Source organism: Cervus elaphus, chromosome 19 (assembly GCF_910594005.1).
Source record: "Cervus elaphus chromosome 19, mCerEla1.1, whole genome shotgun sequence".
In the NCBI taxonomy this organism is placed as follows: domain Eukaryota; kingdom Metazoa; phylum Chordata; class Mammalia; order Artiodactyla; family Cervidae; genus Cervus; species Cervus elaphus.
This window is the reverse complement of record NC_057833.1, coordinates 45,806,123-45,831,698: the sequence shown is the minus strand read 5'-3', so window position 1 is coordinate 45,831,698 and position 25,576 is coordinate 45,806,123. Positions and strand designations below refer to the sequence as shown.

Sequence of the window (25,576 nt, the reverse complement as noted above, 5' to 3'; positions counted from 1 at the left end):
ATTAAAAGACACTTGCTCCTTGGAAGAAAAGTTATGACCAACCTAGACAGCATGTTAAAAAGCAGAGACATTACTTTGCCAACAAAGGTCCATCTAGTCAAAGCTATGGTTTTTCCAGTAGTCATGTATAGATGTGACAGTTGGACAATAAAGAAAGCTGAGCACCAAAGAATTGATGCTTTTGAACTGTGGTGTTGGAAAAGACTCTCGAGAGACCCTTGCACTGCAAGGAGATCTAACCAGTCCATCCTAAAGGAAATCAGTCTTGGGTGTTCATTGGAAGGACTGATGCTGAAGCTGAAACTCCAATACTTTGGCCACCTGATGTGGAAAACTGACTCATTTGAAGAGACACTGATGCCAGGAAGGATTGAAGGCGGGAGGAGAAGGGGACGACAGAGGATGAGATGGTTGGATGGCATCACTGACTCAATAGTCATGAGTTTGAGTAAACTCCAGGAGTTGGTGATGGACAGGGAAGCCTGGCGCTACAGTCCACGGGGTCGCAGAGTCAGACACAACTGAGTGACTGAACTGAACTGAAACCCCAGCCCATAGCCTCAAGGATTCCTGTGGAAACCTGTGTGCCCTGTGGGAGGAAGCTCTCTTCTGAGTTGAACAGAGGGATAGATGATAGATAGATAGATATGGGTGCTTGCTAAGTTGTTTCAATCGTGTTCAACTCTGAGAATCTATGGACTATAGCTTGCCCGGCTTCTCTGTCCATGGGATTCTTCAGGCAAGAATACTGGAGTAGGTTGCTGTTTCCTCCTCCAGGGCATCTTCCCCAACCAGGGATCGAGCCTGCGTCTCATGTCTCCTGCATTGGTGGGGCCACCTGGGAAGTCTAGATAGATAGGTGCAGATAGATGATAGTTAGATAGATAATCTCACAAGTTCCTTCCCCGCTTAACCCTTCCCAAGGCACTCTCATAGTCTGCCGGCAGGTGTGTTGGTTAAGCCTCGATGGAGTGCACTTTTGCCAAGTGAAAGTAAGAGTGAAAGTCGCTCAGTCATTTCTGACTCTTTGCAACCCCATCGACTATACAATCCATGGAATTCTCCATGCCAGAATACTGGAGTGGTAGCCTTTCCCTTCTCCAGGGGATCTTCCCAACCCATGGATCGAACCCAGGTCTCACACACTGCAGGTGGATTCTTTACCATTGAGCCACAAGGGAAGCCCTACTTTTGCCTAGAGCTATCCAAATGACAAGTGTGCATACCCTCTGACTAAGCAATTCCACTTCTAAGAATTTATCCTGTACATCCTGAAATTTTGAATGTAAAATATAATTTGCCACACTCAGTAATGACTATAAAAGCAAGAGTTTGGGAATACCCTAAAATGTCCATCAGCAGGGGGCTGGTTAAGCAGATTGTGAACCAGGATACAATGCTACAAAAACAGACTGCGGTAGTACTGTTTCTCAGGCATGTTGTTAAGTGGAAAAGAAAGGAAGATACATAAGGACTATGGAGTGCACTACTGTTAGTGGAATGGGGGGAATATGTCCATGCATTTGCTCGTGTGTGCACAGAAAGTTTGGAAGGACACAAACGAGTGCTGGCTGCCTCTGCAGGGAGCTCGGTGGCTTCGGGAGGAGGGTGGAGACCGCTGCATGCTACATCCTTTCCTATCTTTTGAACGCTGAAGGACATGAATGCCCTGACAGTGCAAAAAACAAAGATGTAAACCAAGTCTCTGCCTGCCCTTCCCCACACACCTTGCAGGTGAGCTGCAGTGCCAGCAGGCTGCCTGGCAACGGACAGACAAACACGGGAGCCGCGTCCCTGCAGGAGCCCCCCTCCTACCCTCCAGTTCAGGTCATCCAGGCCCGTGTGTCCTCCAGCAGCTCCTCCCAGGTCTCTTCCATCAACTCCGACCTCGAGGTACGTGCTGGGTCTGCTGGTGGGTGCACGCGTCCTCCTTCACCCGGGCTTGCCCGTGCCTCCATGGTACCTGCATCTCTCTACTCCTCCACGCTGACCTCGTGCCTGCTGAATAGTGCATAAGCATCTTCCAAGGACTTTCCTACACAATCCACACTGGGCAGAGCTTTCTGTGGTCAGATGAGTCAGGGAAGCACTGCCCACTGAGTCACTGGAAACAGTCACGTCTTAGATAAATAAATGCTGAAAGACAAACTTTTTAAAGAGTCTCCGTGGTTCCCAAACCCATTTGACCAGGGAAGCCTTTCTTCCCCTCCAAGGAGCACCAGCTGATCCCTGTGATGCCACCGGGGTGATACACAGAGGCCCTTGGTGGGCATCCTACCTGGCACTTTCATAAGCTTTGTCTCATTGTGAATTTTTGGATCTGCGAACAAGACACATCACATTCTGTGATACAGAAATGGGTATAACTCTTAGGTCTGTGGTCCTGTCCCTCTCAGCCCCACAAGCTGTGGCTCCCAGCCCTGGTCAGAAGGAAGTTTCCCTTTGTCTGCGGCCAGTGAGAACAAGGACAGCATCATGGACAGGTGGTGTCAGCGGGGGACACCTTCATTCTGGGTTGGTTGGGTTCTCCCACTCTTTTGATGTTTAAATACCTTTTTATGACTTGATGATAATAGGAAGTGGTTAGTTGGTGCTGAGGTTTTGGTTTTGGTCCTAGTGGCTTTATTTGGCAAAGTAATGAGCCACAGGTCCCGAGTCAGTCCCCCATACTTGTTGGACTCATAGTGAACCTTGAAATCGGAAAGACTTAAAGCATGTGATTTTCAGGGGTAGAGTCCAGATCCCGTGGTGTGCAGGCCACATGCACACCTGCCCTGGCCTTGTGCCCCTTCCTCGCCCTCACCTACATGCCCTGCTTGGCCAGGGACTGCTCCCTCGTCCCCAGGGTTCTGGGCCTTTCTTCCTGGGTTTTCTCTGGCCCAGTTTCCACATGTCAGAATCATACCCAGATACCACCTACTCCCCCACCCCACACACACCCCAGGGATTAAAGCCTCCCTCTCTTGGGTGCCCACAGCCCATACATCTCTTACACCCCTTCTGTTGTGTGGCCTGGAGGGCTGCCGGGGCCTGCCTCCCCTGCCAGGCTGTTGTGCACAAGCTTTTAGGTCTGGAGGCCTGGGCTGCCCTCATCTTTATCTCTCAGTCCTGGAACAAAGACAGCTGGTCCCTGAGAGCTGGGTTTTGAGGGAGAGATTCTATTTCAGACCAGGGACCATTCAGGGTCTGTGTATGCCGAAGTCCTGCATTTGATGCTGTTTGTTTCTTGGGTTTGGTCTCAGAATGGGCAGACACCCAAGGTGTATGGCTTGGCGGCCGGGAGCCAGCAGTCCAAGCTGAGTCCAAGGCTCCAGGGAGAGAGGGAGCCTGAGCGCAGAGTGTGTTCAGTGAGGGCAAGGGACAGTGGGGTTGGTGAGATGGGGAGGGGGAGGCGGGAGGGGGAGGGTGGGAAGCTACACTCACTCTCACTCTGGAAATCCTAACTGAGGTCAGGATTGGACCGTGACCTTGAAAAATTTGGAAATTTGTCTCTATGACTGTTTTGGGCCATTTCTGTGTTTTGCAGCCCTTTTCCTTCCTCTCCTCTATTCTCTCTCTTTTTAGACATTTATTTGCTTAACTATGTAAATTCCAAGGGGATGGGATCACACTCACAAGTAAGGCAAGTGGAAATGAGTACGTTTGCCCTTGTTAAATAAGGAATATATTTTTAGAAGCTCAGCTGCCCGCCGCCCAGAACCCCTGCCTCCCCCCAGCACAGTCCTCCTGTTTCATTACCTGAAACACACGTACACGACACATGGCAAAGCCCTGAGTCCTGAATAACTGAGAAGCTCACTAGACGTAGACACTGCAGGTCAACTGGGATTGTAAATCTCCCGGTACAGACTGTTGAATATGTGAGCAGGGGACAGTGTAGCTTGTCAGATATGTGACTCTTCGGGTCTTCTGGTGATGTGTATGTTCTCTTCTTAAAAGTAAGATGTGTTTATTGTAGAAATTTTGGAAGATGTTCAGTTCAGGCACTCAGTCGTGTCCGACTCTTTGTGACCCCATGGACTGCAGCACTCCAGGCTTCCCTCTCCTTCACCAACTCCTGGAATTTACTCAAACTCATGTCCATCGAGTCGGTGATGCCATCCAACCATCTCATCCTCAGTCGTCCCCTTCTCCTCCCACCTTCAATCTTTCCTGGCATCAGGGTCTTTTCCAGTGAGTCAGTTCTTCACATCAGGTGGCCATAGTATTGGAGTTTCAGCTTCAACATCAGTCCTTCCAATGAATACCCAGGACTGATTTCCTTTAGGATGGACTGGTTAGAACTGCTTGCAGTGCAAGGGACTCTCAAGAGTCTTCTCCAACACCACAGTTCAAAAGCATCAGTTCTTCAGTGCTCAGCTTTCTTTACAGCCCAACTCTCACATCCATACATGACTACTGGAAAAACCATAGCCTTGACTAGACAGACCTTTGCTGACAAAGTAATGTTTCTGCTTTTTAATATGCTGTCTAGGTTGGTCATAACTTTTCTTCCAAGGAGCAAGTGTCTTTTAATTTCATGGCTGCAGTCACCATCTGCAGTGATTTTGGAGCCCAAGAAAAGAAAGTCTCTCATGGTTTCCACTGTTTCCCCATCTATTTGCCATGAAGTGATGGGACCAGATGCCATAATCTTAGTTTTCTGAATGTTGACTTTTAAGCCAACTTTTTCACTCTCCTCTTTCACTTTCATCAAGAGATTCTTTAGTTCTTATTCTCTTTCTGCCATAGGGGTGGTGTCATCTGCATATCTGAGGTTATTGATATTTCTCCCAGAAATCTTGATTCCAGCTTGTGCTTCATCCAGTACATCCAGCATTTCTCATGATGTACTCTACATATAAGTTAAATAAGCAGGGTGACAATACACAGTCTTGACGTACCTCTTTCCCAATTTGGAACCAGTCTGTTGTTCCATGTCCAGTTCTAACTGTTGCTTCCTGACCTGCATACAGATTTCTCAGGAGACAGGTCAGGTGGTCTGGTATTCCCATCTCTTGAAGAATTTTCCAGTTTGTTGTGATCCACACAGTCAAAGGCTTTGGCATAGTCAAGAAGACAGAAGTAGATGTTTTTCTGGAACTCTCTTGCTTTTTTGATGATCCAACAGATGTTGTCAATTTGATCTCTGGTTCCTCTGCCTTTTCTAAATCCAGCTTGAACATCTGGAAGTTCACAGTTCATGTACTGTTGAAGCCTGGCTTGGAGAATTCTGAGCATTACTTTGCTAGTGTGTGAGATGAGTGCAATTGTGTGGTAGTTTGAGTATTCTTTGGTGTTGCCTTTCTTTGGGATTGGAATGAAAACAGATCTTTTCCAGTCCCGTGGCCACTGCTGAGTTTTCCAAATTTGGAAGGTGTAATGATGAAAATTAAGCTGCAAGCCTGTCAATCAACCAGCAGCAGCTTAGGGTGGTGGGACAGGGTGGTCTCCCTGGCTTTTCAGAGCAGTATTTCTTTTTTTTTTTTCCCCCAGAGCAGTATTTCTTAAAGATTCTGGATCCTTGATGGTTGAAGGGGAGCAAGAGCATATTTTACTTGATGAGTGGGATGCCGCATTCACCCACCTGTTCCGTCACGCACTCATTCAGCAAACATATTCTGAGGGGGGCGGGATTTGAAAGAAAACCTTGTGAGGACAGGGGAGCCGGCCTGACCCACCTCACCAGCTGGGAGGCCCTTGGTAGATTGTCCACAGCCTGATCATGACCTTGCTCCTCCAGACCACACACCAAAGGAACTGAGGCCTGTGGTCAGATGCTGGGCCCCAGGTCGCCACTTCCTCTGGTTTGCAGCCTCTCTTGCTCCCAGCGTTGCACAGTTCAAATGTTTTGTAACACTGGGCTGCAGCACCCGGGGCATCTGTCCCCACTCTCTGGCCACAGTAGGCATCCGTGCCCTTGACCTCCTCTCATTGTCTGTGTCTGTTGCCAACCAGCTGGGCTTCTGCCTGACCGTCGGGTACAGAAGGGAACGTTTGTGCACTCCCACTGTGAGGCCCTGGAGCCACTCTGTGTCGCTAAGGTGATGTGTTTACCTCCTGTGTGGTCTTTGACCTTTATAGTTTTGTGACTTAACTCTCAGAGGGTGGCTTTGTGGCTTTGGGGCACATACTGAGGGATTTGAAGACTTACTTCCTGCCATGCTGGGGGAGGTGGAGAGAAGAATGGCCCCTCAATACAGCATACACTGTATCCACATCACTCAGCTCACTAAGCATTTTAAGACCATTGCTCACAGTGACTGAGGTTGTGTCATGAGCCACACATGATATGTTCTATACTTTACAAACACTGTTTGGTATAATCCTTCTAATAGCCCGAGGCAAGGACCTTTACATATTTGTTTCCCAGAAGAGAAAACTGGGATTAAGTGAGTTTAAGTAACATGCCCAAGAAAACATCATCACCATCGTCATAGTTATAATTGGCAGACCTGGGGATCTGAACCTGGCTCAGAAGTCCTGGCTCAGAAACCCTGTTGTTACCCATACCCACTACACCCCACTGCCTCAGCAGGAACTCCCCAGGGCGGTAGGCAGGACCGAGTCTATTATCGGTTGTTCCCATTTTACAGATTAAAAACTCTCCATAGGACTCTCTTGTGCTCTGCCTTTGTTCTCAGGCAAGGCCCTGTCTAACAGACAGGATAAAACATTGGGATTTACAAGGAATTCCAGTGATGCAGAACACACAAGAGAAGGGACGGACCAGACAGATAAGATGTGGAAACTTGCCTGGAGGGAGAATTGGGTTATTTTCACTGATCCTCGAAGTGTGCACCAGCTGGGCTGGTCAGGGCACCAGATGAACGGCGACAGAACCTGAGTGTGACCCGTGACTCAGTAGAGAGGTCATTTGTGTGGGCTGCACGGATTTCTGCATGTCTCCACCAGAGAGGACACGCTCCACGGGGACTGTGCCCACTCACTCCCTCAGCCATTACACACGAGGCAGCCCCCTCCTAGCACAGCCGTCCGAGGGCATCCTGGGCACCTGTGGAGGAGGGGTCAGCAGCCGCAGTCTCGGGGTGGGGGGCCGGGCCCACAGGGAGCAGGACTTTCCAGCCAGCCTCCTCACTCGCCAGGACAGTGGCCAGCCCCTGCTTCATGAGTGCAGGCTCACCCTCGCGTTGAGGCTACTCCCGTGCCTTTACAGGCTTTCCCCTGCTAGCCTCTGGGATGCAAGAAAAGACTGAGTGCCTCTTGGTGAGGAAGGAGCACTTAGTCATTTTTTTTCCTTCTGTGCTTCCGAGCGATGCTGTCGACCTGCTGTAAGAAGCTTTGTAGGAATTCTGCAGGGGGCCCGTTTCTGTCAATGAAGGAAAGTCTGCATGTCGAGAAGGACTGGCTGGAGCCAGCACAGTGTGTGTGTGTGTGTGTGTGTACAGAGCCAAACACCAGATATCAGATGGCTGGCTGAAGAGGCTCCAGTCCCAGCCCCCGTGTCCTGCTAATTCTGTGCCTGAGGCTCTTGACAACCTTGACAACAAGCACTGCTTGTTCCAGACCCAGCTTCCAGCACCCACAGGTCAGGACAGAGGCCTCTGACGTTTGTTGTTCTTAAAGCCACATCATTTTTTTAAGGAAAAAACAATTAGTTAATAAAAAGAACATACACATCATCCCTGGTGGCTCAGACATTAAAGAATCTGGCTGCTATGTGGGAGACCTTGGTTCGATCCCTGGGTTGGGAAGATCCCCTGGAGGAGGGCATGACAACCCACTCCAGTATTCTTGCCTGGAGAATCCCATGGACAGAGGAGCAAAGAGTGAAATACGACTGAGTGACTAACACGCCCATACACACTGACTCTAAAAGTCCCAGTTTTAAAAGAAAATACATGTAAGTATGAAGAAAGAGGCCAGAACATGCCAATAGGCCCCAAAGGCTAGAAATCAAGTTCAGGGTGTGGTATCTGCCCTGCCCAGATCTGTGCTCCTATGTGCCCTATAGCCAGGAGAGATGGTATGTTTGGAAATGTGTGGAGAGTCAGCCAGTTCCCCCGGGGGTGAGGAAAGACTCTCCACTGGGCCCGGAGGGCAGCAGGGCTGAGCAGAAGAGAGGGCGCTGAGCAGGGGTGGGGCTGGTTAGGCTCTCACCTGCCTGGTGGCCATGCTTCTGCACTGGACTCCTTGGGTTTGAGTTTCTCCCTTTGTAAACGGGAATCAGGAGGCCTGCCCTGCCTACATTACAGAGATTGTGAGGATCAAATGGGGGTGCTGCTGGGGCTCTGCAAACCTGTCGACGGATCTAGATGCAGTGCAGTGGACAGAAGGCTGCAGGTGGGCTGGACCCCCACGCTGGCCCTGGAGCCCCTGAGCCAGGCAGTGCCGTTCCTTTTTCTCACTTGCTCTGTAAGTGAAGATGATGAGCTCGGGGAGCCGGTGAGGCTCTGACAAAGCACTGTTCCCACAGACGCTCAGCTGTGGACCAGGTCATCTTTTCAGGTCCCACTTAGCAAGTGACTCTACGTGTGAAGGTGTACAGCTGGGGGAGGCAGGCGGAGGTTAGTCACACTGAATCAGTTCTTTGGTTCTGAGTAGCACATGAATGGTAAAATTTCTTCCAAAAAAACCCACAAATATACAGTGTCATATGTCAGCTATATCTCATATTTTAAAGGGTAAAAAAGATTTTTAAAGAATCAGGAATAGGAACCAAGGTTGCCAGGACCAAGGTTGCCTGCTGGTCCTAGAGTTTGGCTGAACCAAACTCTAGGAATCCCTGTGACCGGAGCGAAAAGGGCCTTCTTCCCAACCCCTGCTGCCCACCATTGTGATACACATGGCTTCCCCATCTCGACCCTTCATGCCAACCTTGGCATGTCCCTGCAGTGAAACTGTCATCTTTATCAAGGAAACCGGCCCACCATGGGTCAGAACTTCTCTCTCACTGATCCAGGTCACCAGGGGCCTTGCACATAGCACTCCATGGCTTGTGACCCATTTTGCTATCTCACATCCCATTTTACTCGCTACAGACCAGGAAGGAAGAGCTGAGTAGGAAGTTTGAGCTGGTCAGTTCAGTCGCTCAGTCGTGTCCGACTCTTTCCAACTCCATGGACTGCAGCGCCAGGCTTCCCTGTCCATCACCAACTCCCGGAGCTTGCTCAAACTCATGACCATCAAGTCAGTGATACTGTCCAACCATCCCATCCTCTGCTGTCCCCTTCTCCTCCCACCTTCAATCTTTCCTGGCATCAGGGTCTTTTCCAGTGAGTCAGTTCTTTGCATCAGATGGCCAAAGTATTGGAGTTTCAGCTTCAGCATCAGTCCTTCCAATGAATATTCAAGACTGATTTCCTTTAGGATGGACTGGTTGGATCTCCTTGCTGTCCAAGAGACTTTCAAGAGTCTTTTCCAACACCACAGTTCAAAAGCATCAATTTTTCGGTGCTCAGCTTTCTTTACAGTCCAACTCTCACATCCATACATGACCACTGGAAAAACCATAGCTTTGACTAGATGGACCTTTGTTGGCAAAGTAATATCTCTGCTTTTTAACATGCTGTCTAGGTTGGTCATAACTTTTCTTCCAAGGAGCAAATGTCATTTAATTTCATGGTTGCATTCATCATCTGCAGTGATTTTGGAGCCCAAGAAAAGAAAGTCTGTCACTGTTTCCATTGTTTCCCCATCTATTTGCCATGAAGTGATGGGACCAGATGCCATGATCTTAGTTTTCTGAATGTTGAGTTTTAAGCCAGCTTTTTCACTCTCCTCTTTCACTTTCATCAAGAGATTCTTTAGTTCTTATTTTCTTTCTGCCATAAGGGTGGCGTCATCTGCATATCTGAAGTTATTGATGTTTCTCTCGGCAATCTTAATTCCAGCTTGTGTTTCATCCACCCTGGCATTTCTCATGATGTACTTTGAATATAAGCTAAATAAGCAGGGTGACAATACACAGTCTTGACGTACTTCTTCCCCAATTTGGAACCCATCTGTTGTTCCATGACCAGTTCTAAATGTTGCTTCCTGACCTGCATACAGATTTCTCAGGAGGCAGGTCAGGTGGTCTGGTATTCCCATCTCTTGAAGAATTTTTCACAGTTTGTTGTGATCCACACAGTCAAAGGCTTTGGCATAGTCAAGAAAACAGAAGTAGATGTTTTTCTGGAACTCTCTTGCTTTTTCGATGATCCAACAGATGTTGTCAATTTGATCTCTGGTTCCTCTGCCTTTTCTAAATCCAGCTTGAACATCTGGAAGTTCACAGTTCATGTACTGTTGAAGCCCGGCTTGGAGAATTCTGAGCATTACTTTGCTAGTGTGTGAGATGAGTGCAATTGTGTGGTAGTTTGAGTGTTCTTTGGTGTTGCCTTTCTTTGGGATTGAAATGAAAACAGATCTTTTCCAGTCCTGTGGCCACTGCTGAGTTTTCCACATTTGCTGGCATGCTGAGTGCAGCACTTTCACAGCATCATCTTTTAGGATTTGAGATAGCTCAACTGGAATTCCATCACCTCCACCAGCTTTGTTCATAGTGATGCTTCCTAAGGCCCACTTGGTGTTGCATTCCAGGATGTCTGGCTCTAGGTAAGTGGTCACACCATTGTGGTTATGTGAGTCACGAAGGTTTTTTTTTGTATAGTTCTGTGTATTCTTGCCACCTCTTCTTAATATCTTCTGCTTCTGTTAGGTCCATCTGTCCTTTTTTGTGCCCATCTTTGCATGAAATGTTCCCTTGGTATTGCTAATTTTCTTGAAGAGATCTCTAGTTTTTCCTATTCTATTGTTTCCTGTATTTCTTTGCATTGATCACTGAGGAAGGCTTTCTTATCTCTCCTTGCTGTTCTTTGGAACTCTGCATTCAAATGGGTATATCTTTCCTTTTCTCCTTTATCTTTAGTTTCTCTACTTTTCTCAGCTATTTGTAAGGCCTCCTCAGACAGCCATTTTGCTTTTTTGCATTTCTTTTTCTGGGGATGGTCTTGATCTCTGTACAGTGTCATGAACCTCTGACCATAGTTCTTCAGGCATTCTGTTTATCAGATCTAATCCCTTGAATCTATTTGTCACTTCCACTGTATAATCATAAGGTAGAGAGGTAGAGAGCTGGTAGAGAGGTGGAAAGAATGTATGAGGTGAAGCCATGTTTGATCCCAAGTTAAGTGCTACAGAACTGCTTAATTAACTAAAGAAATAGGAAGGATGAAATATTGAAGTGTACAGTGGAAGGTTTAAAAGCCTGAGAGGTGTGAGGAAAATAAATAAGGAAATCTACTTAATGAAGTCTAAGACCGAACTGTAGCTGGTGTGTATCTGGCCAGTCTCAAAACTTTATGATCAGAAAAAAACAAAAAAAACCCTTTATAACAGGTCCTGAGTCCAGCAACATTTCACCACCCCAGGCTTGGGGAAGTCTCTTCTCCTTAAATATAAGGAGGGAGTTGGACAGATGGTCTCTGGGGGCTCATTCAGCTGCCAGTCTGGAAAGTGACTCTCTCCTCAGTGGCTGAGATACACCTCAGAGTCTTCAGGAACAAAGAAGTTAGCAGATGACCTGGGGGCAGATTTCAGAACACAAAAATGTATACTTTTAGCAATGACCTAATTGAAATACTGTGTGCTGTGGTTCATGAAAGTGATGGAATTGTGGTCCTAAAGACAATTTAAGGGTATATAGAAATGCTTATTCTGTGTTAAGAGAGAAAAGCAATTTGCATAATTTAATTTGTGTGTGTGTGTTTCAGAGAGTTAAATCATAAGGGCTCTCTTTCAGGGATAGAATTATGAGCAGTCTTCAGTTTGGTTTCCTGAAAAGTTTCTATACAAAAACGAACAAATTTTGCTCCTGAAACAGGGAAAAGACTACAAAAATATTAGTTATTTTCACTTTTTTTCGTAAGGGGTGGAGAAAGACCTCAGTTACAAAGATTTGGATTAATTGTACTCCTTAGGGACATTCTCATTGGTTTAGAAAGGTACTTGAAAAAGAAGTCCTGGCTACTACTTCCACTAGAGGGCACTCTTCTGAAATTTTAGGTTGCTGAAGATTTTGGAAGGGAGGTTTCAAGGTTTCATTTCAACCCTAGTTGGAGGACTCCAGCTTCTTTATTTGTTTGCTTGTCTTTAAATACATTTTTTATTTGGGAATAATTTTAGATTTACAGAAAAGTTACAAAGGTAGTGCAGAGAGTTCTTGTTTACCTTCACTCCATTCCCCCTAAGATCAACACATTGCACCACCATGCTGCATGTGTCAGAACTGAGAAATTAACATTATTCTGGTAGTACATTACTGTTAACTAAAGTACAGACTTTAGTTGAATTACACCAGCTTCTCCATTAAAATTCTTATTCTGTTCCAGAATATAATCCAGTATATCACACTGAATTTAGTAATTTTTTTAAAACAAACAACAAAACTCACTGTGGTAATCACACATCACCAATTATATTTTACATGAACATCTGTATTTTCTAAAGAAAGATGAAGGTTACCATTCTTTCTTTCACCTCTTGTTTTATTTCCATTACGTTTGCAGAAGTTATGTAACTTTTTCAATCCCTATGTTGTCATCAACATTTCCATCTTTTGCTGTGTGTGGGGAACCATCATTTTTAGTAATTTTGTATCTTCTCCAATTAATCTTTTGTTTTTCAGTTTATGTTCCCTCCAGCAGGATGTCATTAAAAAAGAATGCTGTGGAATTATAACAATTTTGTTAGGTATAATAATGGCAATTGTGCTTAGGATTTTTTTAAAAGTCCTGATCTATAAGATACATACTGAAGTATTTACAGATGACATTATTTACTTTAAAATACTTCAGCAAATGAAAACTTGGGGGAGCTAGAACAAATGAAGGAGGATGTGTCCATGGGTGTTATTGTTTTACTTTTGTGTATGATTGAAAACCTTATAATTTAAAAGTTGTTCAAAAGAAAAAGGTGTGGTACAGCTGAAGTCAGTGGTGACTCAAGTTTTTGAAGTACATTCTGTCCTCCTGCAAAAAGAGGGAAGGACTTCGGCGGGGGGGGGCGGTGTGGGGAGGGAAGGCAGGGGAAGAGGGAGGAACTGGGGAGAAGACTGTCAGGCTTCATTTCTGCCTCGCCCACCCCCCTATGCTGCCCTCTCTCCTGCTGGGGCCACCACATCCTGCCCAGTGAGGGGTAGGGAGCCTGTGTGGGGGCACTGACCAAGAACCCAGCCTTGGTGCCCCTTCTCTGCCCTCCTCAGAGTCAAGGTGGGGTCTCTGCCCTTTGCCCCAGGCCTTCCAGGTGCCCTGGGTGTGAGCCTGGGGCAGAGCTCTGCCAGCACAGCCTGGGACACCTCTCTGCCTGCTCCACCCCTTCCTCCAGCCCTGGCCCAGAGTGGAACTCCACCCCGCCTCCCCGCCCCCCACAACACACACATATGGCAGAGCCCCATCTCTGGGCTAGCAGTTATCAGCAGACAAATAGAGGGGTTCAATAAAGTTTTTATAAACTTAATTCAGATAACACAGCTACACACACACACACACACACACACACACACACACACACCCCACATGTCCCATACATATGGCACACACACACACACACACACACACACACACATCCCACATGTCCCACACATATGGCAGAGCCCCATCTCTGGGCTAGCAGTTATCAGCAGACAAATAGAGGGGTTCAATAAAGTTTTTATAAACTTAATTCAGATAACACAGCTACACACACACACACACACACACACACACACACACACACACACACCCCACATGTCCCGGGCCCCCCCCAACACACACATATGGCAGAGCCCCATCTCTGGGCTAGCAGTTATCAGCAGACAAATAGAGGGGTTCAATAAAGTTTTTATAAACTTAATTCAGATAACACAGCTACACACACACACACACACACACACACACACACCCCACATGTCCCGTGGGCTAGCAGTTATCAGCAGACAAATAGAGGGGTTCAATAAAGTTTTTATAAACTTAATTCAGATAACACAGCTACACACACACACACACACACACACACACACACACACACACACCCCACACATGTCCCGTGGGCTAGCAGTTATCAGCAGACAAATAGAGGGGTTCAATAAAGTTTTTATAAACTTAATTCAGATAACACAGCTACACACACACACACACACACACACACACCCCACATGTCCCGTGGGCTAGCAGTTATCAGCAGACAAATAGAGGGGTTCAATAAAGTTTTTATAAACTTAATTCAGATAACACAGCTACACACACACACACACACACACACACACACACACACACCCACATGTCCCGTGGGCTAGCAGTTATCAGCAGACAAATAGAGGGGTTCAATAAAGTTTTTATAAACTTAATTCAGATAACACAGCTACACACACACACCCCACATGTCCCGGGCACTGCAGGAGGTGCCGGAGGAATGAGAGCAGATGACAATGTTACCCTTTAAGAACCTGAAGCAGATATATTTGAGGCTTGGGGGTGGAACCAACTGTACAGTAAAGGCTGATTAAAAATGAATCTTGGGTGGTAGCAAATACCCCGTAGTTTCAAGGTGAAGATTTTATTTGCATCTTTCTTTCTTAGTTTTATGGTTTCGAGTTGACTCATCTCAGCCATGTGGTTAATAAATGGAATTTTCATTGTTATGTCTAATAATAATAAGTCCTAATAATAGTAATTAAAAAATCTGTATAGATGATAATCTTTTTCAAGCCCTTCATAATTATCACAGTTATCCTAGTGACCATTTAACTAAATTGGAGCCGCTAGTAGCTGCTGCCTTCTTGCTTGCTGAAGTCAGCTGCTCCTTTGCCTCCAGCCCAGTGGAGGGCCAGGCTCCTGGCTCACGGAGCTGACAGGCTGGCGCTGATCTCTGCTCTGCTCAGGGATGGTGGCAAACTCTATTCAACACTTTTTTTCTTTATCTCTTTTTATTCTGCAGCAGAAGTATTGGGAAGCCCTAATCTCGGAGCAGGTATGGACAATTGTGCTCTCTCTTTATTCCAGAAGGGACTTCCTGTGGCTTGATTTCAGTTCCTGTTTTTGTGAGCCCCTCTTAGATGGCTGGGCCCATGCCAAATTCCTCTAGGGGAAAAAAAAAAAATCTGAAAATAAGAGGAGAGTCTGAAAGTTGAGGTTCTTTCCAGGCTCTTTCAGTTCAGAGTTCTTTCTGCTTTGTCTGAACCATCTAGTGGGGACTCAGAGAAGATGCATGACCCAAGGAAGAAATGTGGTTGGAACAAAAGTCTCTGAACAGGAGGAAGCCCGGCAGCTCCCTAATGGTAATGGTGCTGGGAGTGGCTGCGAGAGCAGAGATCAACATTCCCCCCCTGTTGTCACTTGGAGACCTTGGGCAGCTGGCTCCTGTCTCCCTTCCATCCTCGCCTCCAAGTGACAAATGAGCACATGATTCATGACAGCCACCTGTGCCTGTCACCTCCCAGGATGTTTTTTGTTTTTATGATAAGAGAGTAGATTATCTTTTGCTCAATTCTCTGAATGCCTGGATTCCAGTGATGTTTTTATTACTTAAAAAAGACATTTAAAAACACATTATTCTGGGAATTCAGAAGGAAGAGATTTAAAATGTTTTTGAAGGTTTCATTCCAATTTAAAGAGTGCACCTCATCAGAGTTTCTGTTTCCCGGCAGCTGAACTGGTCAGGAGTAGCAAGGATAACTCTTAAGGAGACATTTTAGGAGCTGGATCAGTGGTTCTGATACATTAGGGTGGCTAAGAATCACCCTAGGAGCTTGTTCAAGTGCCAAGTCTTAGATCCCAAACTACATATGGGGTCAAGGGAGCCTTTTTGATAAGCACCCTGGGCCCTCCTGGTAAGGCTGGTCCAAAACAAGATCTAGCACGTGGGTCTCCACTTGAACATAGAATTCACCCAGGAGCACACCGTCCATTCTCAGAGAATGGACCAGGCCCCTGCTTCCGCTGCTAGGCAACTGGGTCTTGGAGGCCGAGGGGCCAGGGAGCTCTTTTACTTGGCATCTCTGATAACATCTGGAAAGGATTTGCTTAGAGGTATCCCCCCAAGTCTGCAACCACAGGTAGATGAGAAACCGGCAGGGCCTGACACAGCCCCAGACACCAACAGATCAGCTCGGGCCCTCACCAGCAGGGTGACTGGAAGGTGAGGTGGTCATTTTAATGCGACGCTGTTTCTCCTGACCAAGTAGTAGAATCAATTCAGTTATTATCAGTAAATCACGAATTAAAGTGGACTCTTTCTGTTCAGAGCTACAATTTGTGTTTTATAACTGGCAGGCTGCAGGCGTTGTCTGTCAAGTGACTCAGGGAGCCTTGAGGACCTTGTCCTGACCTTCTAAGGACTGGATTGTTTGATTCATGTTTGAGCAGCTGGAGGAGCATTTTTCTTGAGTGCACATCGATGCCTGGCTCTATTTTCTTGCCCAAATAGATTGTCTGGCCTGGGCTGACACATCCTATGTGGCCTTTGCTTGTTGTTTCCTGGGTCTTTTGATACCTTCAAATGCAACCTTGTGACTCAGAATCACCAGTCATAGAGAAATGAGAGCTCATATTATCTAGTTCCTGGTTCAGACTCCCAGTGCACACATGGAGAAATTAAGACCCACAGAAGAGAATTGAGCCTGACCCCCACATACCTCTGTGGCTGGAATCACTAAGGATTCCCTTGCTCTTGGCCCCCATACAGAGCTTTCTCTCTTATCCATCCTATTAGAACAATAGGAAGACTTTGCATATAGCTTCATCAGTACTTGTGTGCTCACCTATTTTTTTTTAACTTTTTACTCCTACTCCTGCAAATTTCGGTTTCCCATACTTGTCTGAGTCAGAGTGATGAAATATTCACTGGCAGTGACCACCACTCTGGATTAGGTTTTAAGTGTTTGTTTTTGACAAGTTGGCTGACCTCAAGTTCAGAAGAAGCACCATATGGGGGGTGGGGGACAACGGTAGACTAGTGCCCTACTCATAAGGGGCTCTGTTATCTACCTCAGGACAAAGTAGACACTCAGGCAAAGGGTAGGACTTCCCATGATCAGCCGCAAACTAGTGATACAAGCAGGACAGAGAAGAGGGTAAGAGCTCAGTGGGTATCAGGGTAGGCTTCTTGGAAAAGAAGGAACTTACCTGGGCCATAAAGAATAGGTTGAGTTTTCCTGGTCTTTTCTAGGAATAAGTCTGGCATAGAGATGGAAATTCTTAGGATAAAGGGAACATGCTTCAGGCTCACTAGAGAAGGACTTGGTGAAGACAGGGGGAATAGAGAATGGGAGGGGAAGTAGGACTGATCTATTCAGGGTAGCTGTCTGTTAATTCCTTGATTTAAAGTTACACTTGCCCTGTTAGGTCCTAGAATCACAGGCCTGGTTAACCTGTCCTTATCTGTTTACTATCTGTGCCTGGGCCTTGAGAACCAGGACTGGAGCTGTCGGGGGAACCGTAAGAGATAGGAAGGGTCTAGTCCACCAAGGTACCTCTTGTGTCTTCTTTCCACAGTGGGATCCTGAAGATGTAAACCTTGGAGGGAACAAAGACAGCATGGAGACACTCAGATCACAGGTACACAGGTGGTCTGTGAAGCCAGTGGACTTGCCCTCTGATGAATAACACTTTCTGGAGCCAACTCAGCAGCCCAGAGACCAAGGTCAAGCATTTGTCAGGAGCTGAGCAGGGATCAACCTGCAGGGACAGCCATGGTAGGAATTAAGCTTCTGCCAAGGCTGCCCATGAAAGTGAGGAACCAGGAGCTGTCATGGAGCTTGGATGGTCTGCACTATGGCTCAGAATGGAGCTAAGACTTTGGGCCCACTGGACAGACTTGAATATGCCCAAAGTTTGTTCTAAGGATCTGCAGTTTGTCACAAACCACTCGTGCTTTGACATATAATCTAAAGGACTTTGGGCCCTCTTTTCCTTTTCCCTTTGGAGTCAGCCATACTCTGAATATCTGCTGTGAATGAGTTCATCTAACAAGCAGCTAATATGTTTGAATCTCAGTAAAGCCCCATTCTGCAAGACCTGGCTAAGCCTAGCGAGCAGTGGGCCCATAGTCTGGGTGTCTAGGACACAATGACAAGTTCTGATGGGACCTGGCTGCTGCCCTCCGGTAACCCAGTAGAGTTTCCTGCTGAAAGTTGAGAGAGGACTGTTTGATCAGCCAAGTGTTTACAAGATCACTGGTATTGCAAAGGCAAGCAAAGCTAATTGCTCTAGGTGCGAGGACTTGCTCCAATCTGGCAGAGTGTGTGCTGGAGCAGGGTCTGCAGGTGATGGGACTGTCTGCCTTAGAAGGTAGCTGAAAGCACGCAAAGGGTAAGAGGCATGGCCGGAAGTGTTAAATTCAAGCACCAAAATCCTCTTGCAGGTTTATTTTGGAGCTAAGGTGGGAGGAACACTGGAATGAATAAATCCTGATTGAGAGAACTACAGTATTTCACCATGGAGCTCAGGGATACATCTGAATCCCAGCACAGCCTTCAAAGTCGGCCATGAGGGGATCTGGGAGAAATGCCAAGAAACACAGCTCTGCTCTTGGCTGGCCCCTGGCAGCCTGTGTGATTCAGCTGCAGCTGCCCAGTTGCTCCAAAGGGGTAGTGCAAGTCCCACCAGCATGAAAGAGGGGGTGCCTCAGGGAAGCAGTTTGATTCCACAGGTCTCTGCATAGATTCTAATCAATTCCCTGGGTGACCTGTGAACTAGAAGTGAACCTAAAGCCACCCTATTTATCCAGTTGCTTTGGACCCTGGTTGTCTTTTTTTTTTTTTTTCCTTCCTGGTTGTCTTGTAACGGAGTTTGCTAAAGTTGGTCTTGCTTTGTGATCTTAATCACTGAAGCTGTACTTTGATGGAAGATGAAACTTTGAGTTGGGGGCAGGGTTAGGGAGTTAGGAGAACATTTCAGAAGATGAAACCACACAGAGAATTGGAAGCAGGGAAGGGGGGAATCTAGCCAAGGAAAGAAGACTCTGATGTAGCCAGAATGGGAGTAGAGAGAGGGGAAGAGGCTGGAGAGGAACTGGGAGTTGGTACTTAATTCTATAGCTGACTGGTAGCTACTGGAAGATAGAGTAGGAAGCTGGCTGGCATGCCTCAGATCAGCCACAGCTGATTGGTCAGTTTTACATCCCTACAGCCACAACTTTTCAGGAAGCAGAAATGTACAGTCATGGATACAGTACGAACTTGGGGAGTGTGTTTAATCTGGTGACAGCAGGGAAGAAAAAGCGTTTATCTTTGGAAAGGTAAAAGGCATGGGAATAGGATGACATCCTTGGAGTTTGCCTTTAGCAAGTCCCCTCCCCCCAAGGGGAGACTGGCTTATGCTCCCAGAAATTGGTTGGATCCTGATGGGAATGTCCATTCATTCAAGAACATCAAGTGATCTTGCTGGCTTTGACCAGCACAAATTGCTTGAGCTCTAGATGTTGACCATCTCTTTAGAACCCATTGTCCCAGCCTCTTCCTTCACAAACCATTTCTTATTATAATTGTCTGAGCTTGTCTCAAAACAGACTCCCAAGTCTCTTCATCCAGAGTGAACCTTTAAACTGAGAATTTTGGAAGCAAAGTTTGGCCTCATTGTTTAATGAGAACCTGCCTGTTATTTGAAGTTCTGTAACTCTGGAGCCTTTGCGAAGAAGTGCCAGCCAAAATGCCTTCCTCCTAGTAAGAGGATTCTTGCCCTGGGCCTCTGTTGCACCTCCATCCCTAACTCAGTCAGACCAGGATGATAATGGGAGTTAATTGCCCTGAAGACTCACAGAGCAGTGCAAAGAGGTTACCTACACTAGGGAGAAGGTGGGAACCAATTGTGTAACCCTCCTCTCCTACCCATTCATCTGAACACAAGAGATGGTATAATAGTAGTTGTGCTGCCTCTTATCTGCATGGCTTGGAGCTTGTTACTTAAACTTGGTGAACTCTTGGGGTAGACTGAGAATAATAGCTATCTAGAAAGCATGTTGTGAAGAGTAAGTAATATGTATGGAATGCATAACACTACTAACACTCATGACTCAAAGTAGACATTGAAGAAGGATTTGTTTCCTTCCTCCCTATAATTCCTGGCTACATATGTCCGAAAAGCCAGTTGGTAACCAAAGAATCACACCGTCAGATGGAAGAAACTTCAGAGGAGTGAAGAGCCTGACAACCCCAATAAGTGATTGAGTGGTTTTCCGGCCCCTGCTTAAGCTACTTAAAAAAAAAAAAAAAAAAATTTCACCCATTTTAATCTCCCAAAAAAAGAAATCTTTCTTTGGGATTTAGGGGGAACTGTTATCAGTAAAATTTTCTTAAAATCTGTCTAGACCCTGAGAACCAATCCCCTTATCTCCCCCAGTACTTCAGTATGATGAAGAGATGTATGAACAATCTCCTGATGCCACACTCACATGTGATTGTTACAATGGGGTATGAGTTCCCTCGGAGCCAGGAGAGGCAAGAAGCATGGCTGGACTCCAGTTCCTAGGTCTGCTTCAGTGAGATCCTTGTCAAGTCATTTCCTTTTCTGGTCACAATTTCCTCATCTATAAAATGAAAGGACAAATTTCTGTCCTTTTTTCCCTTTTATGAATATGCCAGTGAATTCTTTCCTACAGAAGACTGACATGTTCATAAACTCTTAAGAAAGAGGCACTATCAAGAGAAATTTTAGATACACTTTAAAAATAGGTTTCATTATATCATATGTACTTCTCTCTGTTTGGATTTTACTATCCGTTTAAGATAAAATCCCCCTTTTATGAAGAGTCCAAGTTTTGCTGTAACAAGAGATCACAGTATATGACGTTAAAAATGTCTGCAGTTTCCTTCCAGTACTGAAAAGTCTTAAATATGATATATGAATAATATTTTCCACAGTGACAGAAAAAGAACTCATCAATCATTAAGAAAAAGAAAGGCTTTTCTTATGTGATTGCAGCAGAGCTAAGTCCCTATCCTGGCTCAAGGGCGCTCGTCCCCTTCTCACCCTCCACACTGCCTTAGTGGGGCAGTAAGTGGCTTCCACAAGTTGTGACGGGGAGGGAGGCCCCTAGTGGCACCATGAGAAGTGACTCCCAGTTCCTACTTGCTACCTTTCCCTCTGGGATTCTGCCAGACCCCAGCAGCCTGCGATCCATTCAAACCACCGCCCGCCAACTTCCGGGAAGAGAGGGCCTGTGCGGCTCGGCGCGTGCGCACTGTGCAGCCACCGCCTCACGCGAGTCGCGAATCCTGCATGTGCCGGCCCCGCAGTCCCCGCTGTGTGCGGCTTCCTACCTCACCGCCACCGCGCCCGGGCCTTGGGGGAACTGCAGAGGACGCCTCCTGGGGTACATTTCACACCGCTTGTTTTGTAAGGGGATAATCACGAGATTACCCTTCTCAAAGTATTTGAGATCGTTCAGCATCCTTTAGGGTGTACTGCAGAGCAGATTCTGTTTTTAAATATATTTAAGATACGGTTTTTTTTTTTTTAATAGTACAGGTACACGGTTTTTAAAAAGAGAATCAGATTGTAACAAAAAGCTTGTAAAGGAAAACATCGTGCCCTGCTCCTCCCTTCTGCCCGCAATGGTCCACCCACCCACTCTTTTTTTTTTTTTTTTTTAAAGACTGCTTTGTTCTAGCAGTTTTCTCCTTTGGGTTTGATTTCAAACGTGCTTTCCAGCCGTAAGCTTCCAAGATTATACTGTTTTTGTTTTGTTTTTCTTGGCTAGATTATCTCCAACTTCCATTAAGTACAAGCTAATGAGACACCACGGGATGTTGAGAACTGTTCGTCAAAACTGTCTTTACATCCTGCTTGTACTGTGGAATCCTTTGTGCCAGGGCCCTTTCCTCTTGCTGTTTTTCTTGATCTAGCCTCCAGCTTCTAAGTCCTGCCTGCAACAGGTCGCATCTGCTCTCAGAGCAGCCTAGCTAGTCCTGCCTGGGCTCTGGACTTGACCTTGACCCTCATCCTTTTATCTCTCCTGCAGGTGTCCTAGTACTTGGAGCATCTCCAATGCAAGTCTCAGAGATTTTCTAACCCCACAACCGGAAAAAGGGCTCTCCTGCACTGCAGCTGCCACTGTCTTTCCCAAGGACAGCCTGATCTCATGTGAGAAGAGCTATCCCACAGGCCTTTCTTTCTGATCAGCAAGTGCACTATGGAATATGTATGTCCTAAAGCTCTGGTGTGTGTGATATTTGTTCAAATAATAGGCTCTTAGGCTCCACCCCAGTGATTTCCTAGATCTGGGCAGGGCCTGGGAATCTTTGGGGGTTTGTTTTTTGTTCATTTGTTTTTGTTTGTTTGTTTTTTGCAGCACTGAGTTATGCAGGATCTTAGTTCCACCAGACATGGAGCCACCTGCTTGGAAGTGCAGAGTCTTAACCACTGGACCACCAGGGAAGTCCCAGGGTCTGGGAATCTTTAACAAGCTCCTCAAGTGATCCTTTGAGAACATTGCCCTAAGGAAATTACTTTTAAAGCCTTTCTATTTGTGTGAGATGTTTTCATAAATGTGTTTAAAACAGGCGCAAAAGTGATAAAGCCTCAAAACCCCACTTGTTTGGAAAGATTAAATATTATACTTTCATGAACAAATGCTATTTGGGTATTAGACCTAGAAGACCACAGAGGAACAGATCTGAATTACCTTGAAATCACCTAGTTCAGTACCTGAGTGGCTTGCTCATTCTCACAACTTGAATTCCCAGTTCTAACATGAAAAGAAAAATCTGCAGAAGACAATGTCAGGCAACAAAAGGAGAATCCAAGAGAGTGTGCCAATATTAGCAGTTATTTTTAAAACATTGTTCACTGACAATATCAAAAGAGTCTTTTTATGAGACTTTCTATAGTAAAGGGATTATGTGGATTCTTGTAGTAGTGGTTTCTTTACTGTAGAAGCAGTTGAATACATTCCCCAGTTTAAAAATATTTCCCTCTAAATTCTCTTCCCTTTCAAGTTTGCAGCATAAACCTTTGGTTTCAAGAGAAATCCCTTGGCTCAAGCAGCTGCTGTAGTTCCAGCTCGTTGCTGATCATCACATCCCTCAAGACCAAAGAACAATAAAGGGAGACCAGATAGCAATGATTCTCAAACCAGGGAAAACAGACAGGAGAGAGCCCCTGAGAAAATATGAAAGCCTAGTTGTTGTTTAAAAGCAAGGTGGGAAGACTAAAAGGACAGATTTTTTTTTTTTTTTTTTGAGAGTTCTGTAGTTTGAGCCCCCTGGTGGCTCAGATGGTAAAGAATCCACCTACAATGCAGGAGATGTGGGTTCGATCCCTGGGTCAGGAAGATCCCCTGGAGAAGAGAATGGCAACCCACTCCAGTATTCTTGCCTGGAGAATTCCACGGACAGAGGAGCCTGGTGGGCCACAGTATATGGGGTTGCAAAGAGTCAGACACGACTGAGCGACTAACACTTTCACTTTCTTTAGTATGAATAAGAAAAGAGGCATATGAAAAAATATATATATTAATATACATAAGTAACTGTCATGGATATATTTGTAAATGTTATGCTTTTTAATACTTTTTGGTGCTTCATTAACATTTAGAAAATTTTTTATCGGAGTATAGTTGATTTACAATGTTGTGTTAGTTTCAGTTGTACAATAAAGTAAATCAGATTTACTTTCAGATTCCTTTTCAGATTCTTTCCCCATAGGTTGTTACAGAATATTATAAACTTTTAAAATTAGTATTGTTTATCATATAATTATACAAAATAAACTGAAGAAAGTTATAAATACCTATATGCTCCCCCAAATAACATTCATGTAAATATTAGAAGAGGAAGTAAATATTAGAAGAGGAAGCTTATAAGTAACTATGTATTGTGCATGTATTTTCATCTTGCTCTCTGTGTGGCTGTAGAAATTATATTTTCATTATACTTTTCAGTATTTTATACCTTTTTCATAATGAATATTTTTTGGGGGGGTTAAAAACAAAGTGATCCATCATAATAATATTTGACAGGCAAGGACCTCAATAATTGCTAAAAACTCATGAGAAGATATTCACAGGGTTACAAAGTACCTCTTGTGTATGAAAATTCAGTTAACAATCAACCTAAGAAGAAAATAAGGGAATTTTATTTGAACCATACTGAAGATTATAACCCAGGAAACAGACTCTCAGAAAGCTCTGAGAGCTGTTCCTTCTGTTAGAAGTCATTCTTAAGACAAAGGGCAGTAAATACATCAAAATGACATACTAATGTTTTACATAAAGTTCACCAAGTTTACGTAGTCCAGGTAAACTTGTGCAAAGTGGGCTTAAAGTTAGCACGAATTGGGGAATTGGGGACTCCCCAATTGGGGAAAAGTGCAGATATTCAAGGAATTTACATAACTAGTGTTGGAAACAAGGGTAAAAGTGAACTTTACAGTTAAGAGGCACTCCCATCATTGAGAAGTTCTGGTGTATGTGTATTGCAGATACTCACTGCACATTAAGGAGAGGGAGGAGTTGCAACTGGATGCAGAGAGAGGATTTTATGTTTAAGTTTTCTTGTCCTGTCTTAAAAGAGATTTTATTTCATCACACCCTGCTAATTACTTTATTAGTTACAAATGGAAATAGATCCCTGTACAATGATGAAATCTGCATATTACTGTGGGGGTGATGTGAGGATATCACCTTAACCAGGATATGAAGTTCATATTACCAAGATGGAGGACATTGGAGCATGTGCTGCATATTAGCTAACATTATTATTTCATTTTCTTGAGAGTGATAATAGTATTATGGTTGTGTAGAAGAACCCCCTATTCTTCAGATAGACATGCCAGCTATTTAGAAGAGAAGCATCATGATTTGGCCACTTTGAAATGGTCAAACAAGAAAAAGTATGTATTGTTCAGCTATATAGGAAAGGTAAAACAAACGTGATGAGATGGGGTCAACTGATGAATCCAGGTGAATAGTATAAGCATGTGCATCATATCATTCTTGCAACTTTTCTGTAGGTTGGAAGTTTTTCAGAGTAAAATTTGAGGGCGGAAGTACAGGAGTGAAGACTCTCACAGTCAGCTTCACCAAGAGGTGGCTCTCCATCACCCTGGCCTGTAGAGGACCCTGAAATTCTAGGGCTTTGTGAAGGAAACTACTGGATTACTAGAGACTGCTGTTCAAGCAGCTTCCCTGTGCAAACTGGCTTCTGAGCTGGCTGATTGTGGGATGATATCAGGCCATAAAGGGTGAACAGATTCCAGTTTATCTGGTACTGAGAGAAAAATAGGCCCTGTATCTTAGACAGCCCTGATAAGGCACCTCCATGGATATGAGTAATTGTCAGACCCAGGGGATGAACCAGGGCTGAGAAAGCTGAACAATGGAAAGCTGGGAGCACGGTGACAAGGAAATTCTTCCCCTGAATTGCCTTTTCCTATTGAGATAAGATAGTATGCAATAAAGCGCCAGACTCAGAAGTGCTGCCACAGTCCCAGCGGGAGTGGCTGGCGCGGAGCCTGAGCGGCAGCACGTGTGAGCCTGGCGCTGTCAGCGCTGGGTGGTCCCTCCCCCTGGCCAAAGTCAGCGACCTCAGACCCAGAAGGCCTGGGGGCAAGTCCTGATACCACCACTCGCCAGCTCAGGGACCGATTCTCTTATTCTTGTTTGCACACACAGACACAAA

General features: G+C 45.4%; 1 protein-coding gene and 1 long non-coding RNA gene across 10 annotated transcripts in view; one reads left to right on the top strand and one right to left on the bottom strand.

Moving 5' to 3' along the window:
• Positions 1–23,228, top strand: part of TMEM44 (transmembrane protein 44) — a 49,359-nt gene extending 26,131 nt beyond the window's left edge. For 2 of the 9 annotated variants that reach the window (XM_043873978.1, XM_043873969.1), the window contains 3 exons: positions 1,735–1,893; positions 14,899–14,931; positions 17,454–18,380. In XM_043873978.1, coding sequence (XP_043729913.1) covers positions 1,735–1,893; positions 14,899–14,931; positions 17,454–17,564 — 303 coding nt within the window. In that variant the 3' untranslated portion in view covers positions 17,565–18,380. Of the gene's footprint in view, positions 1–1,734; positions 1,894–14,898; positions 14,932–17,453; positions 18,381–21,918; positions 22,099–22,248 lie in introns of those variants that run through there. The other 7 variants (XM_043873975.1, XM_043873974.1, XM_043873970.1 and 4 more) reach the window with 7 other exon arrangements.
• On the bottom strand, positions 1,585–17,094 carry LOC122675366. Its single transcript, XR_006335238.1, has 3 exons — positions 16,966–17,094; positions 9,918–9,920; positions 1,585–1,595 (listed from the first exon to the last, which is right to left on the bottom strand). It is a non-coding gene; the product is annotated as an uncharacterized LOC122675366 (long non-coding RNA).
• Positions 23,229–25,576: the final 2,348 nt, after the last annotated feature.